General features: G+C 35.9%; 1 protein-coding gene across 1 annotated transcript; it reads left to right on the top strand.

Annotated features, from left to right (window-relative positions):
• The first annotated feature begins 1,056 nt into the window (after nucleotides 1–1,056).
• On the top strand, nucleotides 1,057–1,682 carry LOC136227537 (auxin-responsive protein SAUR68-like). Its single transcript, XM_066016230.1, has one exon. It carries the CDS (start codon nucleotides 1,170–1,172, stop codon nucleotides 1,617–1,619), a length of 450 nt encoding a protein of 149 aa, XP_065872302.1. The 5' UTR covers nucleotides 1,057–1,169; the 3' UTR covers nucleotides 1,620–1,682.
• The last annotated feature ends 18,093 nt before the right edge of the window (nucleotides 1,683–19,775 follow it).

Genomic DNA, 19,775 nt, shown 5'->3' with positions numbered 1-19,775 from the left:
CCTCTTCTCACATGGGCTGCTTCCCTAATAACAAAATGCAAATACCCCTGCACTGTTTGATCTCAATCAATAGGTCCACCCCCCAAATTGACGTGATGAGGAATCCATTCTCGCGAACTAACACAACCCCTACACACACCTAGCAGCACCATTTCCTGCATAATCATACAAGACCCGAGTAGGCGGGTCGAGGTCCTACAAGGTACCCTCCTTGTGGATAGACCAAGACGAAATATGCAGGCGTGTACACCTTAAGAGCCAGTGACGAAAGGGTTATCATGCTTTCTATGTCAACCTTGTACAGCTTCCAATATGTCTCTTGAGCTTTTTGAACTTTTCCTGCAGGCCTTGTGGCAGAAGTTGTTTGCAGTCAAGCGTAAAATAATCACATTGCCACATAACATTAGGCCTACAGGCACAAACAATTGCAGCATAAGTTGGTTATCTTGTAGTGTACTTTAGAGATCGATCAAAAATGTTTTCTGCTTCCTTTGTAATATCTTAACAATGAATTTATCATGCTGTTCAACATGGAAGGAGATGTAGAAAGAGCACTGTCAACTTCCATAGCTCATTGTTCTTTGCCTTTTCATCTTCAATATAAATGGCAAGCCATCCATTACCAATTTGTAGCATTTAGACAATTATAGTTAGATTTAAGAACATTCAATTGTAAATGGAAATTCATTTGCAGGTCTCTCTAACTTTGTTTATTCTCTTTTGTTCAAGTTCTGTTTGTATTTGGTCTATAAGTCCATACTAGCAAAACTGAGACATGAAAATTATGCCTAAGATAGTTTCAGCTTTCATTTTATAAAAAAATCATAGCACCTAACCATGCCTAAGATAGATAACTTTGGGATAGAACTTTCATCTTAAACATGTAGGATCCAGCTTTAAATAATGTCTCTTTCATCTTAAACAAAAGTTGAACAACTCTGCCAGCTTTCATTGGTATTTATTCTGCTTTCAAAAATAACAAAGCATCACCACCTCCCTTATCTACATATCACATGGTTTTGCTTCCCATTTAGCCCTACCTGGTGGCACCTCCACTGTCAATATATACCACCCATCGCAACATTATAACTCACTTCAATAATCTCAATCTTACTATTCTCTCAGCTTTTCTCTTCAAACAATTTCACTTTAGACTCCAAAATAACAAGATGATCAGTACCAAGAAGCTCATCAAATTGGCAAGAAAATGGCACAAGTTGGTTGTAATCAAGAGGAAAAGAATCGAATCACCACATACAAATGGAACTAAAAATACAAGCAGCTGCAGCACATCTGGGAAAGCTGAGAAGGGTTGTTTTGTAGTGTATTCTGCAGATCAAAAGCGGTTTCTTCTTCCTTTAGAATATCTTAACAGTGAAATCATCAAAGAGCTATTCAATATGGCAGAAGACGAGTTCGGATTACCTGCCAATGGCCCTCTCACATTACCATGCGATTCTCAACTTATGGAATATGCAATTGATTTGATCAAACGGCGAGTCACAGGAGATGTAGAAAAATCATTACTTACTTGTATAGCTACTTGCGGTAACAATTCATTGTCTTACCATCTCCAGCATCAAATAACCAGACATCAATCACCAATTTGTAGCTTCTGAAATGTTGTATAATACAAAAGTGTACATTTATACATGTTATGAGAGAGTCTCATAAAAGTTTTGTTCTATCCTACTTACTTATCTTTCAAATGGAGAATTTTTCTAATTTTTAAGATTTCCATCTCCAAGCACACATAAGATTGAACTTTGTGATTTCTCTTCATTTATCAACTTGGCTTCTTTTTACCTCCAACTATAAAATTAAATCAAAATGAAAAAAAACATGATTAATCTATTTATGCTTAGGAACATGATTAAAAGTATCTAATTCCAAGCACTTTTGTATATACTAGAATGAGAAAGCATAATCCTTTGCCTTGAAATCAACTACTTAATCCGTTTTACAATTTCTCTTCTTAAGGTTACCTAACAATACTGTTTTACAAATATATATAGAAAAAAATTGATCATTTGACCTCTTTCTCCAGGAAAAATTCACCACGGAGAAAAGCTTTATCGATAATACATATGATTAACATCTTCTTTTACAGTTCATAATTTTGTTTGGCAGTCAATTGATTTAGTACATGCTCTAAGATTGAAGTCTATCAAAATTTGAAAGTGAAGTGAGCCTATCAAAATTTTCATGTGATAAAGACAAATGAGGTCTTACTCACTAAAAGGATTTTCTGTCAACAATAATCTGCAATTAATTTAAGGGACAATTATAAAAATGGGTCAAATGGGAGGCCCATTTACATATTTAACTCATTTACTCAACCTACTACATATCTAGACTGTTTTTGTGTGACTTTCCCATAATACCCTCAATATTTACGAAGCGGCTATCTCCCTCCCGTCTGACTTCGCAGATTCTAGCATATGCGAAGCCTGCGAAGATAATGTTTGGTTTCGTTGATGATTTTAATTAGCATATATGCGAAGTCTGGTTGTGTTTTTAACAAAATTCGCTAAGTGGTATATAACAAAACATGCAAAACAACAACGGATTCTAACATTAAAATCATAACATTATCAAAATTTACAACAAGATTGCCATAATAACAACATTAAAATCATAACATTATCAAAATTTAGAACAAGATTGCCACAATAAACTCCTAACAAATCACTTCAAAGTGAACATAACTAATCTGGATGGAAATTTCTCCCTCTACACGAAGTCCAGACTTTTTGGGATGAGAAATGGAAGTCCAGACCTTCTGGGATGGACGTGTCCCATAGTGTACACCAAGATTGGCACAATCACTCCTAACCAATCATTTCAAAGTGAATGTGCCAATCTTGAGGGAAATTTCTCCCTATAGAGGAAGGAAAGTCATCTCCCCTGCATCTGAGGACACCGCCTTCCAGAAAGGGATGTTATGTATTCAATCACCTTCAAAAAAAATTAATCGTGTTACGCAGGAAAAAAGATGATTTGGCTTCGCGAAATGAGGCTTAGCGAAGCATGCAAATGTAAATGTGTAGGGAAGAGGATGATTTTACTTAGCGAATCGATGCTTTCGCGAAGTCTGCGAGGTCTGAAACGTGACGATCTACTTAGCGAATCGATGCTTTCGCGAAGTCTGCGAGTGAAATTATGAACTTTTCGACTCGCAGACTTTGCAAAATAATCGATTCGCGAAGCAGATCGTCATGTTTCAGGCTCTTTCTCATCGTAGATCTTCGCGAAATCATCGACTACGCGAAGTGATTTCATGGAAAACGTAGAGAAAATAGTAGATACTTACATTTTTTGCGCCTTTCACCCTTAAAAGCGACAATAACAATATGATAAACTGAGAAAACGATGGAAACAACATAGAATAACCATTTCTTTGATGGTACCAAGAAGAAAGAAACCAAGTAACGAGCAGGAACAGAAAGATGAAGAACCATGGCTTCGTTTTCTAGCAGTAGGAAGATGAAGAATCAAGAGATGAAGAGAGGAAGAAGAGAAATACATTGTGATTTGGAGAAATGGTGCAGATTTCGTGCGATTTAAAGGAAGACAGGAAGATCAAAAGTTTGGGAACCATTAATGGAGGAGCCAACCGTTTCGCGTAACCAAGGAGAAGGTGGGAGAGACCGTTCGCGTAAGGGAGAAGTGGAAAGTTTAGGGATATTATGGGAAAGTCACACAAAAACAGTCTAAATATGTAGTAGGTTGTGTAAATGGGTTAAATATGTAAATGGGCCTCCCATTTGACCCATTTTTGTAATTTACCCTTAATTTAAAGTGGACAAGTTTGTGTCAGAACTAGGGTTCTGAGTAAGAAAATTAGAGAGTAGAAGAGAGATTTAGGAGGAAGAAGAGAGAAAACAGAGAAAAGAAGGAATAGATTTCATTAAAATTCTGCATAAGGAAACAGTGTCACACTTAGCCTCTAAATAGGCAAGTAAAAACAAATAGTTTGTTGTTCTTTTTGCTCTTTATAGTCATTTTCATCCCTTTGTGGATATTCTATTAATTTGTAATCGTGTAAGGTTTTATTCCTTACATTTTGCTTGTTGTACTTCTTCTTTTTTCATCTAATGAAATTACAAGCAATTTCTAAAAAAAACAAATAGTTTGTTAGCAACAGGTACACTTGTACTAACAAACTCACTAACAAAGAAAATAGCTAACAACCTAGAGAATCTATTCTCTAAGATAGGTTTTAAGGGAATTAAAATGGTCACTCAGTGCCAGCAATACAGAAATAACAGAACGCTTAAAAATAAGTAACTAACTTAACTAACAAAGCCAATTACTTATTAAGTCCGTGAACTCTTCTAGTACGTGACAATTTGTGTTGTGCGAATTCAACCAAAGATAAATAAACAAAAAACGAAACAAAAATTTACGTGGTTCATCAACGTTGTATTGGCTAATCCACGGGTAGAAGGAGAATAGCTTTTATTAGGAGACGGAAAATCAGATAACAAATTAGGTTTACATAATAGAGTATTTATAGTACTCAATCTAACCTAATCCGACTTGGAACCTACGATGTCCCCACGATGTCGCTTCCAAGTAGAAAACTGCCGTTGCTTCCTGTCATAGTGTGTTATACTGATTCAAGGCATTAGGACAGTTTGATTCCTAAGATAAAAGATTTGAATTCAGAAAACATTTTTCTGAATTCTTTCTTCTTTTTTATCTTCTTGTCAGTTGTATCATGCATTGAAAACGATGAATCACTGCACTTTGCCATAATGGCTTGACCTGCGAACTGAAATGTATATCTCATTCACTCTACGACTCATTTGGAAAGGAGTGCGAGATGCAGATTTTTTCAATCATGGGGTAACGGGCTCAGCCAGGGATACACAAATTTTGTTACGATTTGGCATTCAGGGAAGGGTTGCCCCTCCCTTATGTTGCTAGTTCGTAACTTGGGCATCTCCGCCACAGGGCTGGACAAAAGTAAATACCGACGGTTCCTCTTCAACTACAGCATCTGGCGCAGGGGGAATTTTTAGGAACTCGAGAGGGTTTCCGAGAGGTTGCTATGCACTGAAATTAGAGACATGTGATGCTCTTTTTGCTGAAATAAAAGCAGTCATATACGCAATTAAAATGGCAGCGAATCGACATTGGTTTCCACTTTGGATAGAGTCGGATTCGTTGGTAACAGTGAATCTGCTAAAGAGCCGCAGCAAAGAGGTTCCATGGCAGCTTATGGCTGATTGGCTTCATTGTTTAACTATAATTAATAACCAACTGGTGTGTGTATCTCACATTTTTAGAGAGGGTAACTCAGTTGCTGACTGTCTGGCACGTAAAGGGGCTAGTGATATGGGGGAACAGTGGTGGGACAGCTATCCACCGTTTTGTTCTGAATATGTTTTTAATGACTTCAATAGAACTTCATATAGGCGATATTGTTAAGTTTGTTTTTGGACCTGTTGTCCAATTTTTCATTTTTTTCATTCTTTATTTGGACCTGATTTATTTATTAATTCATTTCAACTTTGTGAAACTTTGTCTTGCTTCTCTTCTTTTTTCTTTTTTCTTGTTTCTCTTCTTTCTTCTTTCCCCATGTTCAAATGCATGGGGAATGTAGTCCTTATGCCTTAATACCCGAGAGCCGCTAATGTGAAAAGATTTTTGTGACTCTACCTGATTCTATATACCTTTTCATGATGATAGGTAACCGCGAGTTTTGCATCAACAGTCACATAAGCCTCAATCCACAATGATTAAACTATGAAATAAGAGTAAAGGGAAGAAGTCATTAACGCCCGCTTTCACATCAATATTCAAAACAAGAAAAGGGTGGTGGATATTTATTTTGTTCTACCCTACAAGGCCCACGAATAAAGGAGAAACCCATAGTAAAAACTGTCACACTGCCGAAGCTAGGACTAAGATGATATTTTCACACTTATAGAAGCTTATAAAAAGGTATTCTTACTTCAACTCTTTTTATTATGTTAGATATCATGTTTTCTACTCTGATTGGTCACTAACTTCGACATCGGACTGTACCCAGAGCCCCAACGACCTTGCCTAGGCCAATGGACAACTAAAGCAGTGAACTCTGGATTTGGACCAGACCTAACAACTTATATATTATTGACATTGTAGCAGGTTGTTGCAACTATGTTAACAAAACTCTAAATATTTTAGAGATAATTGATGTTTAGAAGGTTGTCAATTGTGATAGTTAAATAACACTCAAACCAGTCCGTCCAAATTTTGTATTATGTATGCATAACATTGATCTTACTTGGAAATATTAAGGGTAAATTTGTACCATTTTGTATGATGGGTAAATCTGAACATCCTAAAAAACGATTGGGAAGATTTGAAACTATATATATATACACAAAATTTAGGATTGGAAGGGTGTGGATCTAGGATTCACTAACATATGTGCTTAGGATGCCATATGTTTATCTATGGGTGCTAGATTTTTTTTTTTTTTTTTTTTTGTGTTTTTGCAGGAAAAATTAAAGCAAGTACACTGTTCCATGGAGTTTTCCAGCTTAGCGATCAGTGGTTCTTTCCACGTAAAAAAAAAGTAATAATTAATAATATCATTTGATTTTAATGATGGATAGCGGGTATCCAGAAGGTATTTTAATTTTTGTTCCATATCCATCACGAGTAGTTTTTTAAATCTCATTCTTGTTCTAACCTTTTTTTTTGTACAAGATACAAATAGTCTCGTTAAAATGAGATAGTACCGAGTACCCACCAAACCCGTACAATTACCATCCCAAAAGTTTTTGGATCGTATCTGAGTTTAACGCTTCAAACAATTTATTTAGAATAACTTAATGAATGGGTTGAAAGTATTGAGTAACACTAAATGTTGAGAATAGTTGTATCACGATCAGAAAATTTGGAAGCACAACCACCAAGACAAGAAAACAGAAGTGGGTCACTTGTTATAGTCTATATGCATTGAATTTGCAACCATTTTATCTATCTTTCTTGAGGATAACATGGTTTTGTTCTGCTATATACAACAACAACAAAGCCTTAGTCCCGAAATGATTCGGGGTCGGCTAACATGAACCATCTATTCAATATCACAATCCACCTTCATCAAACAAAGTCCCCACTTCTTTTTCAACCACTCATCTCCTCACATGCCTTTGCTTCACAATCCTTATATATTTAGTCATTTGCTATTTCCATTTCATTCCACACTCCTCATAACATTGCCATTCACTACTACTACAACTACTCCAACCTTTCTCTCTTAATTTGATTCTTCTACTCCTAATCTTTCACAAGATGATGAGCGTTAAAAAGCTACTCAAATTAGCAAAAAAGTGGCAGAAGTTGGCTGCTATTAGGCGAAAAAGACTTACTATGCCACCAACTGTTGAAACTACACATACAAGCAGCTGCAGCACATCTACAAAAGCTGAAAAAGGTTGCTTTGTTGTGTACTCCGCGGATCAGAAGCGTTTTCTGCTTCCTTTGGAATATCTTAACAATGAAATCATCATACACCTATTCCATTTGGCTGAGGAAGAGTTCGGATTGCCAAGCAATGGTCCTCTCACATTACCATGTCAATCAGAGCTTCTGGAATTTGCAATTGCATTGATCAAGCAGCGAGTCACAAAAGATGTAGAAAGATCTCTATTGACTTGTATAGATAGTTGCAGTGGCAGTTCATTATCTTACCATCTCCATCATACTGTAACTAGCAATCAATTACCAATTTACAGCTTCTAAAGCTTATGAACATGACTAGATTTGTAGATAACACTTGAATATTATATGATATACAAAAATTCACATTGTGACTCAAATAATTTTCATGATCTTGCAATTGAAATATTACTTCCATGATTCTTCACAAAGAAAGATGTGTTGCCCTGATAAAATTATATAAAATTACTCAATATTCCAATCAAGATATCATTTTTAGAGGCATGTCATGATCTGCATAAATACGTTTGTCAGGATCAAATAAATATATATTTCTGTTGGCTCCATCCATATATTTATTAGGGTATCTAATTATATAATTAGAAAAGACAAGCCAACTTACCCACAGCATTGAATTGCTGTCAAAAATAGACATAAAGCAATTATCACTTCTTTTACTGTTCTTCTTGGAACAGCATAATCTGTAATTATTTCAAAATACACAAGTTTGATTCTTTAGTTTAAAGATTTGGATATATATAACATTTTTCTGCAATAATAGACACAGTATTATTTTAGTTTCAGTTGTATTGGACATTCCATATCAGTGCAATTGTGTAAAGAAGTAGATATTGGATCTATCCTTGTGATTACTGGATGTCAAACAAGATATCATTTTCAGAGGCATAAATATGTTTGGACATTATCAGATATGTTGCTTTCCAATAAAGGCATCCACAGATTTATGTACTAAATTATATGCATTTCTTTAGTGATCCACAACAAGTAGAGCCACAAATATACCTGGCAAAGACAAGCCAACTTACCCAATTTGATCTCAAATCGATTTCTCACATGGCCTGCTTCCCATTTACCCCTGCATTGTGGGATCTTCATCATAACGACTTCTTTTACCTGCAGGCCTTGTGGATATATATATATAGCCAAGTCTCTTCCTTTTCCTTCCACTCATCACAATATCACAATAACCCAAAAAGAAAAAGAAAAAAAAAGTTAATCTTTTTCTCTACCAACAATATGAATATCAGTGCGAAGAAGCTCATCGAATTGGCAAGAAAATGGCAGAAACTGGCTGCTCTCAAGCGGAGAAGAATCACGTTGCCACATATCATTGGCACTACCGATACTAGGAGTTGCAGTACATCTGCAAAAGCTGAGAAGGGCTACTTTGCAGTATACTCTGCAGATCAAAAACGTTTTCTACTTCCTTTGGAATATCTTAACAATGAAATTATCATAGAGCTCTTCAACATGGCTGAAGACGAGTTCGGATTGCCAAGCAGTGGACCTCTTACACTACCATGTGAGGCCGAGATTATGGAATATGCAATTTCTTTGATCAAAAAACAAGTTAATAGAAATGTAGAAAGAGCATTGTTAACTTCCATAGCAAATAGTTGCTCTTCTTTGCCTTTTCATCTACAACATCAGTTACCAATTTGTAGCTTTTAAAGAATATTTATAAGAATACATAGAAATGTAAATCCAATTGATTTATTTATTAATTCATCACAACTTTGCGTTGCTTCTCTTCTTTTTTCTTTTTCTTTCCTAATTCTGCCTCTAAGCACAAATTTGAACTGTTAAGAAGAGAGCTGCATACATTTAAGACTCAAATCGTATACATATGTATATGTTCAATGCTTGTAAAATCTCGCGGAAAGAAAAATCAATTAGATTTTGTAGTAATTAACTTTTAAGAGTTTGGAACCAACACTAAACTTCTATTGAACTTCAGGAAATTTATACAGAATTACAAATATCTCAACTGACTTCCATAACTTCCATAACTTCTCCTAAACATAAGCAATAACCGAATAACTTCTCCTAAATTCAAATAATTTAATAAAACATTATGTGCTAATAAATTAACTAAGACACATTTCCAACAAACTCCTCATTATCTTAGTATTTACAAACACCCAACTTGTTTCAAAGTTTGTTTTGATGATGTACTTTCCCATCACCATTCTAGAATTGGAGCACTTCTCTCCAAATGCTTCATATCGGTGCACTTCTCACCAATTTGCTTCATATTGGTACACATCTCACCAATTTCAAAACAATGTTTCTTCATCTTTGGCAACATGTGTCAACTTGACACTTTCTTCAGACTTGGTTCTACAATTCTTTTGAATATGCCCAAACCTTTTGCACTTGTAACACTCAGGCTTCCCTTTGTACCAGCAATCGTCTTCATGGTGACCGGGCTTGCTACAGATAGCACATTTGGACTGAGCTTTCCCTTTTGAAGATGAACCCTTTGCTATATAAGCACCTTCAACTACTTGTTGGGTTCTTTCTTTTCTTAAACTTCTTCTTTGCTCTTGTGCATGTAGAGCGTTGATTAATTCAGACAAGGAAATTTGACTGATATCTCTGGAATCTTCCAGAGATGAAATTTTTGCCTCAAATCTTTCGGGAAAACTTACAAGCACTTTCTCTACGATCCAGCTATCGAGTAGATCTTCTCCCATCAATCAGATTTTATTTGTCGCCGTCATTAGTTTATCAGAAAACTCTTGTAGAGTCTCCTTTTCTTCCAATCTCAAAATCTCGAAATCTCTTTTGAGATTTAACAATTGCATTCTTCTTGTTCTATCATTGCCATGATAGAGACCCTTCAAAATATCCCAAGCTTGCTTGGCAGTTTCACAGCCCATAATTCTTGAAAAAATGGACTCAGCAACATATGGATTTGAGACAAGGCTCTTGGACCTTTCGTTTCTTCATCTTCGTGAGCTCGAATTTGATTAAGTGTCGGATTATTTCCAAGAGGTTGTATTTCCCTCTCACTTTCAACCCACTACCATAAGCCAATACCTTTCAAGTGGGTTTTCATTTTGATTGCCCAAACTTGATAATTTTCTCCATCAAAGATTGGAGATGAAAGATTTGATGGATTATTTGTTACCATCTTTCTCCCTCTCACTCACAAGTCCCTCAAGAAAAAATGCTCTGATACCAATTTGTAGTAATTAACTTTTAAGAGTTTCGAACCAACACTAAACTTCTATTGAACTTCAGGAAATTTATACAGAATTACAAACATCAGTTACAACTGACTTCCATAACTTCTCCTAAATATAAGCAATAACCGAATAATTTCTCCTAAATTCAAATAATTAAATAAAACATTATCTGCTAATAAATTAACTAATGCACATTTCCAACAGATTTCACAACTTATTGGAGGCTCTGAGCTGTGGAGAAGTTTTGAGTTGATTGAGGCGCATATGTATGCTTGTCGAAGCGTCTTGAAGAGGCACCATCAAATGCTTTTTTTTGAATGCATGGTGCATTTTTTGTAGGCTAATTTTGTATAGGATCTAAAAACCTTTTAGATTACTAGAATATTATGAAACTAATTAATTAGCCTAATTTTGTAATTAATATGATATCTTGGATTTATATTAATATATATTAATTTAAATTATATTCTTATTTATTATATATATATATATATTATAAAATGAATATTTATTTAAATTTATTATTTAGTTTTAAAAAATTAAATTATTATATTGGGACGGAAATCCGTTACCAATTTCAATTTCTGACGGATTTTTTTATCTAATTTCATTCGATGTTTATGACAAATATTTCTGTTAGGAATATTAGTTTGTGACGGAATAAGGATTGTGACGTTTATATTCGTCTTTTTGTTCCGTCCTAATGTTGTGACGGAAATATGTCAGTGCATTACGTCAAAATGTCCTAACGTTTAATTCCGTCTTGAATTCTGTCTCACTTAGTGACGGATTTCCGTCCCTTTTCCGTCAATAAGTTCCGTCACAAGAAACGTAAGAGACCATCTACGACGATCGATATAACCACGATTTATTTTCGGCACAAATTTCGTAACTAAGATGATTTAGTGACGGAATAATATGTATACTGACGGAAATTTCCATCTTAATTTGACTGTTTTCTAGTAGTGGTATAGATGCTAATTAGAAAACCCAAACGAAAAGCAGTTACAGATAAACCCGGACATTAGGAAAAAATGGGAGAGATTGAAAGGAGAGATTTGCATCTGCTTACTGCAAGACTAACAAAACATATTAGAATGTTAATGAATCTGAAATCAAGCCACAGAAAGAATAAATCTACAACTAAAGTAAACAGGAAGACTAAATTAACTACCCCTACAAACCTAATCCAAAAGCAGTAATTACAGATAATAGTTGAATTTGCCTATTTTTGAGCACATTATGCTACAGTTCTGTGATATATGAAGGATTTAATTACTGTATTTGCTTTTATTATTGTTTTCCCCGGTATTTCTTAGCTTTCAAAGTTGTTAGAATGAAGTTAGTTGTATACGTTATATTGTTGAAAATTTAACTATTAATTTAAAATAGATAAATAAATAAAGAGATAAAAAAAAAGTCAAACAAGTTGAGTACTACTAGAAAATGTTGATTTTCTGACCGAAAATTCTGACGGAAATATTTCCGTCACAAATTTCAGACGAAATTTTGTCGCTAAAGTGTTTCGTCAGTCTTGCTGACGGAAGTTTTAAGACGGATCAAAATTTCCATGTAAATTCATGGCGGGCCAAATTTCCGCCACCCGTCTGACGGAACTTTTAGACTGAAAGACGTTCCGTCAGATGCTTTGACGGATATTCTCACGGAAAGCTATTCCGTCAGACATGTCTGACGGGACGGATATTTCATCAGAAATATGTTTCCTTGTTTTCACATTAATATATTTTTACATTTTTAAACCAAAAATCATATAATTTCAACTTAAATATTTATTTTTTATTTTGGTTATACATATATTTACAAAAATAAATATCACTATTTGAAATTATTTCTTATTCTTGAAGTCTAAAAAAAAATTTACCGATAAAAAAATTACATTAATCCATTATTGATATACTAGTTTATTCATATATCCATTAGATCCTTTATTGATATATTTTAGAGACTATAGTTTATGCATTAGAGTCTAGGTATATTTATATATATTTCTAATAGAGTTAGTTATTTATTAATGATGTAAATAATTACTATTTTTAATTTCTTTTAATTAAAATTGATTTACAGGGATGAATAATTATTATAGTTTGATGGATAATTTTCTTAATTTAAGATTTTTCCGTGTTTTATCCATACTTGTTTTTGAACCAATACTTTTTTAACCATTAAATAAAATTCTAATTAAACTTAACTAAATAAAAATAGAGATAAGGTGCAAAAATACGTTTATAGTTAGGAGCAATTTTACCCATTACGGCTAAAATGATGCACTTTTACTTGTAAAGTTGGCAGCTATAAGCAATTTTTCCCCTAACATTGATAAATTTGGTCAATTTCAGACATCATTATAAAATACAGATATTTTGTTCCTTGTTCTGTACCAATTGTATATCTGTTGGTTCTAAAAAAAAGATTTCATATTTTTTATGATTTAATAATATAATTGAAGATTAATATTTTTAAATTCGGTGTAATATTTAATTTTATTTTGTCAAACTCGAACAAAATAAAGTATTTTTTTTAATTTTATTTACAAATCTAATCATGTGTTTGTGATCTGTTACTAATTACTGATAAATTGACGCACATATGAAGTGTAGATGACAATATTCATGACCGAGAAGACAGTTTGATTTGATTATTTTTCAAATTGATCCAAGTTATCAACATTAGGTGTAATATTGCTCTTGACCACCGACGTTGGGGATAAAATTACATCATTTTAGACGTTAAGCGTAAAATTGCTTCTAACTATAAACGTTAGAGAGATTTTTACACCTTACCCTAAAAAAACGTGCATTAATTGTAATATTAACCCAATACTTGAGGATCACATACTTTCCTCGATAATTAATTCCTAAAAAGGCCAATACCCCGGTAGATCATATCATTGGGCCTTAGAGAAGCCTTGATAATCTGTTGAATGAAATGGGGCAAAAACGTCATTTTCACTTGGAAGATTGCATCTGGATCATTGATTCATTCTTTAATCGGATGATCCCAATTAAAACCCTAACTTTATTTACTCTCTCCCTCCTATTCTTTCCGCCGCTTTCTCTATTTTGCGTTAAATCGCAAATCAGACTCTCCCTCTCCCTCTCCCTCTCCCTCTCACTCTCTCTCTCGACCCCAACTTCTTCCTTGTCCTTTTCATCCGACCAGAGCCACCCCTCTCTTTATTTTATTGAAGGTTTGTGAAGAAAATAAGCATAAATTAAGGTAAATGGGAGAGACATGGACAAACATAGACGGGAAAGGTCTTGAAAAGGAAAAGTATGCGAAGAATTTTGGATCTGCGAGGACAAAACCTTGAGCTTCGGCTTCATGAAAATGCTGAAGATGAGGTTAGAATTTCTCCTGTACGCATAATCAAAACAGTAAGATAGCATTTTTGTTCCCTATTATGATTTCTGTATTATCAGTGATGAACTGTAGGAAGCAGGTGAGTTTATAAATGGGATTCCTAAATCTTCGGATGGAAAGGAGATGTCGTAATGCATTGAATCATGGGTTTCCTATTCGGAGTAGTATTGGGTTACGGATTCCTAGTGGGATTAGGATCATGGGTTCCTAGTGGGATTAGGTTAGATTGGGTATTATAAATACCCCATTATGTAAACCTAATCATTGTAATCTGATTTTCGCCTCCTAACAATACTATTCTCCTTCTGCCCATGGACTAGCCAACACAACGTTGGTGAACCACGTAAATCCGTGTTTTTCGATTGTTTATTACTTTTCATTAATTCCGCACAACAAACTGGTATCAGAGCTTTCGGTTTCCGATCGGGGTTTTGTTTTCTAAAGAGAAAGATGTCTGCGATGAACGTGAAAATCGAAAAGTTTACTGGGAGAAATAGTTTCAGTCTATGTCAGATCAAGATGCGTGCTTTGTTAAAACAACAATGTCTGTGGACGCCGTTGAAGAAGGCAACGGGAGAAGTCACTACTGAGATGACGATTCTGGAAGAAAATGCACATTCAACAATTATGTTGTGCCTCGCAGATGACGTCATCACTAAGGTCTCAGACGAAGAGACTGCTGCCGGTCTGTGGATGAAGTTAGAGAGCTTATACATGACGAAATCTCTAACGAACAAACTTCTTCTGAAATAACGTCTGTTTGGCCTGCGAATGCAGGAAGGTACGCAACTCAGGGATCATTTAGATCAATTGAACATATTATTACTAGAATTACGTAATATTGATGTGAAAATTGAAGATGAAGATGCTGCTTTAATTCTGTTGGTGTCTTTACCGCTTTCATATGAGAATTTTGTTCAATCATTTATTGTTGGTAAAGATTCTGTGACTCTGGAAGAAGTTAGGTCATCTCTTCATAACAGGGAGTTGGGCCATAAGGCGAGTAATACAGGTGCAGATAATCAGGCCTCTGGACTGTTTGCCAGTGACAGTAAGGGAAAGGGAAACGGTGGAAAGAAGAAATCTAAGAAGTCGTTCTCAAAGAAGAAGAAGAAATCAGAAAATCAACCAGGTTCTGCTGCTGTAGCAGATGGCGATGGCAGCTCTGAAAACGATATTGCTCTAGTTGCTGATGGACACACTCATCACTCTGATGTGTGGGTTCTTGATTCAGGAGCATCTTATCATATTTGTCCAATGAGAGAGTGGTTTTCAACTTATAAGTAGGTAGATGGAGGTAGCATTTTAATGGCTAATAGTTATGTCTGCAAAGCAGTTGGAATAGGCTCGATCAAGTTGAGGACACATGATGGTAAGTTCTGCACGTTGAACGAAGTCAGGCATGTTCCATTGATGACGAAGAATCTGATATCTCTGAGTCTGTTAGACAACAGGGGTCTCAGCTGGTCAGGAAAAGATGGAGTTCTACATGTCTGTAAAGGTTCTGATGTGATTCTAAAAGGTGTGAAGCATGGTACTTTGTATTTCCTGCAAGGTTCCACTATTACAGGTTCAGCTAATGCTGCATCGTTAGAGATTGACCAGGAGGATATGACAAAGATATGGCATATGAGACTTGGTCATATAGGCGAAAGAGGGATGCAGATTCTATCAAAGGATGATCTTCTTGATGGTCATAAGGTTAAGAGTCTGGAGCTTTGTGAACACTGTGTCTTTGGGAAACTACATCGCAGCAAGTTTCCCAAAGCTATTCACATAACAAAAGACACACTTGATTACATCCACTCTGATTGTTGGGGTCCATCTCGAGTTGAGTCTTTGGGAGGTCACAAATATTTTATGTCTCTGATTGATGATTATTCAAGGATGACTTGGGTCATCATGATGAAGCATAAAAGTGAAGCTTTCAAGAATTTCAAGAAGTGGAAAGCATTGGTGGAAAACCAAACAGGAAAGAAGATAAAAAGGCTGCGAACTGATAATGGTCTGGAATTCTGCTCGTCTGAGTTTGATCAGTTCTGTAAGGATGAAGGGATTGCTCGGCATCACACAGTTAGGAATACATCGCAACAGAATGGTGTAGCTGAACGAATGAACCAGACATTACTGGAGAGGGTGAGGTGCATGCTCTCTAATGCTGGGTTAGATAGAAGATTCTAGGCTGAAGCGGTGAACACAACATGTTATTTGATTAACCGCGGACCACACACCGGCATACAGCTTAAGACGACTACAGAAATGTGGTCAGGAAAGGTTGCTGATTACTCAAATTTGAAAGCTTTTGGGTGCACAGTTTACTATCATGTTAATGAGGGTAAGCTAGAGCCAAAAGCCAAGAAGGGAGTGTTCGTAGGCTATGGAGATGGAGTTAAAGGCTTCAGGATCTGGTCTCCATCAGAGAAAAGGGTCATTTTGAGCAGAAATGTAGTCTTTGACGAAAAATTTGTGCTTAGAACCATTGTGAAGCCTACAACTGCAACAGAAACTGATAGCATTGATAAACAGGTGGAGTTTCAGGTCATACAGAGTGAGAGTGGCTTGAAGGAACAAGAGTTAGAAGCAGAAATAGAGCTACCAGAGTCTACACCATCAGTTTCTCAACCATCTGAAGCTACACATCGTAGCTTAGCTCAAGATCGACCAAGGAGGGTTGGAGTTAGGCCACCTAAGAGGTATGAGGACATGGTGGGCTATGCACTACAGGTTGCTGAAGAGGTGGACACTCGTGAACCATCAACTTACCAAGAAGCTGTTTCAGGCACCGATTCTGAGAAATGGCTTGCTGATATGGGAGATGAGATGGAATCCCTTCATAAGAATCAAACATGGGATTTAGTCATACCACCTCCAGAGAGAAAGATTATTACTTGCAAGTGGGTTCTCAAGATGAAGGAAGGGATATCACCTGCAGAGGGAGTCAAGTATAAGGCTAGAGTTGTTGCTAGAGGTTTCAATCAAAGAGAGGGAGTGGATTATAATGAGATATTCTCACCAGTAGTCAGACACACCTCTATTAGAGTGTTGCTAGCTATAGTTGCACATCAGGATTTGGAGCTTGAGCAACTTGATGTAAAGACAGCCTTTCTGCATGGAGATTTGGAGGAAGAGATCTACATGACCGAACCATATGGTTTCCATATTCCTGGGAAGGAGAATTATGTTTGCAAGTTGAAGAAGTCCTTGTATGGACTTAAGCAGTCTCCTATGCAGTGGTATAAGAGGTTTGATAGCTACATGATGCAGCTGGGCTACACCAGGAGCCCATATGATTGTTGTATCTATTACAATAAATTGGAAGATGAGTCTTTTATCTATCTGGTGTTGTATGTAGATGGCATATTGATAGCTGCAAGGAAGAAGCACGACATTCAGAAGTTGAAGGGTCTTCTCAGCGCAGAGTTCGAGATGAAGGATTTGGGTGCAGCTCAGAAAATTCTAGGAATAGAGATTTACAGAGACATAAGCAAAAGGAAACTTTTTCTATCACAGAAGGGCTATATTCAGAAGATCTTGTCAAGATTTGGCATGTCTACCGCAAAGCCCATAGATACTCCCAGTGCTGCAAGTGCACATCTGTCTATTGCTTTTGCACCTAAGTTTGCTGAAGAGAATGAGTACATGTCTCGAGTTCCCTATGCTAGTGCAGTAGGAAGCTTGATGTATGCAATGGTTTGCACTAGACCTGATCTTGCATAGTCTGTTAGTGTTGTTAGCAGGTTTATGGTGAACCTGGCAAGGAGCATTGGCAAGCTGTGAAGAGGATCTTTCGGTACCTAAAAGGTACATCTGACGTTGGTCTCATTTATGGAGGTGATACAGAGTGTTTGGTGACAGGTTTTTCAGACTCTGATTATGCTGGAGATGTTGACAGTAGAAGATCTATGACTGGTTATGTTTTCACTCTTGGCGGTTCAGTTGTCAGTTGGAAAGCTACTTTGCAGCCTACAGTGACTTTGTCTACTACGGAAGCAGAGTATATGGCACTGACTGAAGCTGCTAAGGAGGGGATTTGGCTTAAAGGATTGGTTAGTGATCTTGGTCTACATCGTGATCAGGCTATAGTGTATTGTGACAGCTTTAGTGCAATCTGTTTAGCCAAGGATCAGGTTCATCATGAGAGGACCAAGCATATAGATGTGAGGTATCATTTTCTGAGAAGTGAGAAGAGGGTCAAGGTAAAGATGGTAGGCACTGCTGACAATCCGGCTGACATGTTTACCAAGTATGTTCCACATAGCAAGTTTCAACACTGTTTGGACTTGCTAAACGTCGAAGATTATTAGTTGCCCTGTGGGGGCGACTCTCAGGCAAAGGGAGAAGTCTGTTCATCTGGAACTGTCATGGGTGCATCTGTTATGTTTTCAGGAGAATTCAAGTCAAGGTGGAGATTTGTCGTAATGCCTTGAATCATGGGTTTCCTATTCGGAGTAGTATTGGGTTTCGGATTCCTAGTGGGATTGGGATCATGGGTTCCTAGTGGGATTAGGATCATGGGTTCCTAGTGGGATTAGGTTAGATTGGGTATTATAAATACCCTCATTATGTAAACCTAATCATTGTAATCTGATTTTCACCTCCTAATAATACTATTCTCCTTCTGCCCGTGGATTAACCAACACAACGTTGGTGAACCACGTAAATCTGTGTTTTTCGATTGTTTATTATTTTTCATTAATTCCGCACAATAGGAGACACCTTTGCAGTTCGAGCAGATGAGAGGTAAAACTCAAACATTTAATATATATTCACTTCATTTTCTATCTACTTCTCAAGAATAACTTGAAGTTCTCGCATACATCTATAATTGTGGGTTTGCTTGTTATTTTAAAAGTTATGTTTTCTTGATGAAAGACAAAATTAATATGGTCTTTTTCTCTTGGTCTGTTGCTTTAGTTGAATCATAGGTAGTCAGTTTTTTCTCTAATGTTTCTAATTTTAGTTTTAAAATTCAGGGATTGAACAGTGTTTCTGCTGGATGAACATTGAGCAACAGAAGATGCAACTTACCGAATGATTTTGGTTTTATCTCAAACTTACCTTATTATATTTTAAAATGACCACATGTTACCATCGTTACACAACACTTGTCAATTAAATTAAGCATATTTTTAATATATGGATATGAGTAGTTTGAAAGGTGAGGACTCTTTGGAGTTGCAACATTGACTTGTGAATTTTTCTCGATGGCTGGTGATTGATATGCAATATAAATAAAATGAGGTTTGGATGTTAATGGTAGATTGGTATGATAATGATTTATGAGTATGAGGTTTGGAATTTTTTTTTGTCGTAATCAACTACATCAATTGAATATACTATTATACTGATGTAATTACCATGAATTGAATGTTATCTGTTGGGTGAAATAAGGACTAAAGACTATCAGATTAGTTGCCATAATTATGTAATCTGTTTATATCTAATCTTTCTCTGTTTATTAACTTTGCTATTTAATCTTTCTCGTATTTTGAAGGACTAAAGGCTCTCTAGTGAACTTTGAAGGAAGCAGCTGGATCTCTTGTATGCATCTGAAATTTGAGGGCTCTTTGAAGTTCTTCATAGAACATCTACTAAGGTATTTATTTCATCTCTCTCTATATATACATATATATATACACGTTCTGAATTTCTTAGAATCATACCTAAATAAAAAGAAGCGAGTTTGAGCTGTAAATTTTGGTGCTTTACTTATTCTTTGTGCAATCTGGAAACTGAACTTGA

Source organism: Euphorbia lathyris, chromosome 4 (assembly GCF_963576675.1).
Source record: "Euphorbia lathyris chromosome 4, ddEupLath1.1, whole genome shotgun sequence".
Classification (NCBI taxonomy): Eukaryota; Viridiplantae; Streptophyta; class Magnoliopsida; order Malpighiales; family Euphorbiaceae; genus Euphorbia; species Euphorbia lathyris.
This window is presented reverse-complemented; position numbering and strand designations above follow the sequence as displayed.

Excerpts from the sequence above, each read along its gene's own strand:
- LOC136227537 (XM_066016230.1), top strand. The coding sequence starts at position 1,170 with ATGATCAGTACCAAGAAGCTCATCAAATTGGCAAGAAAATGGCACAAG.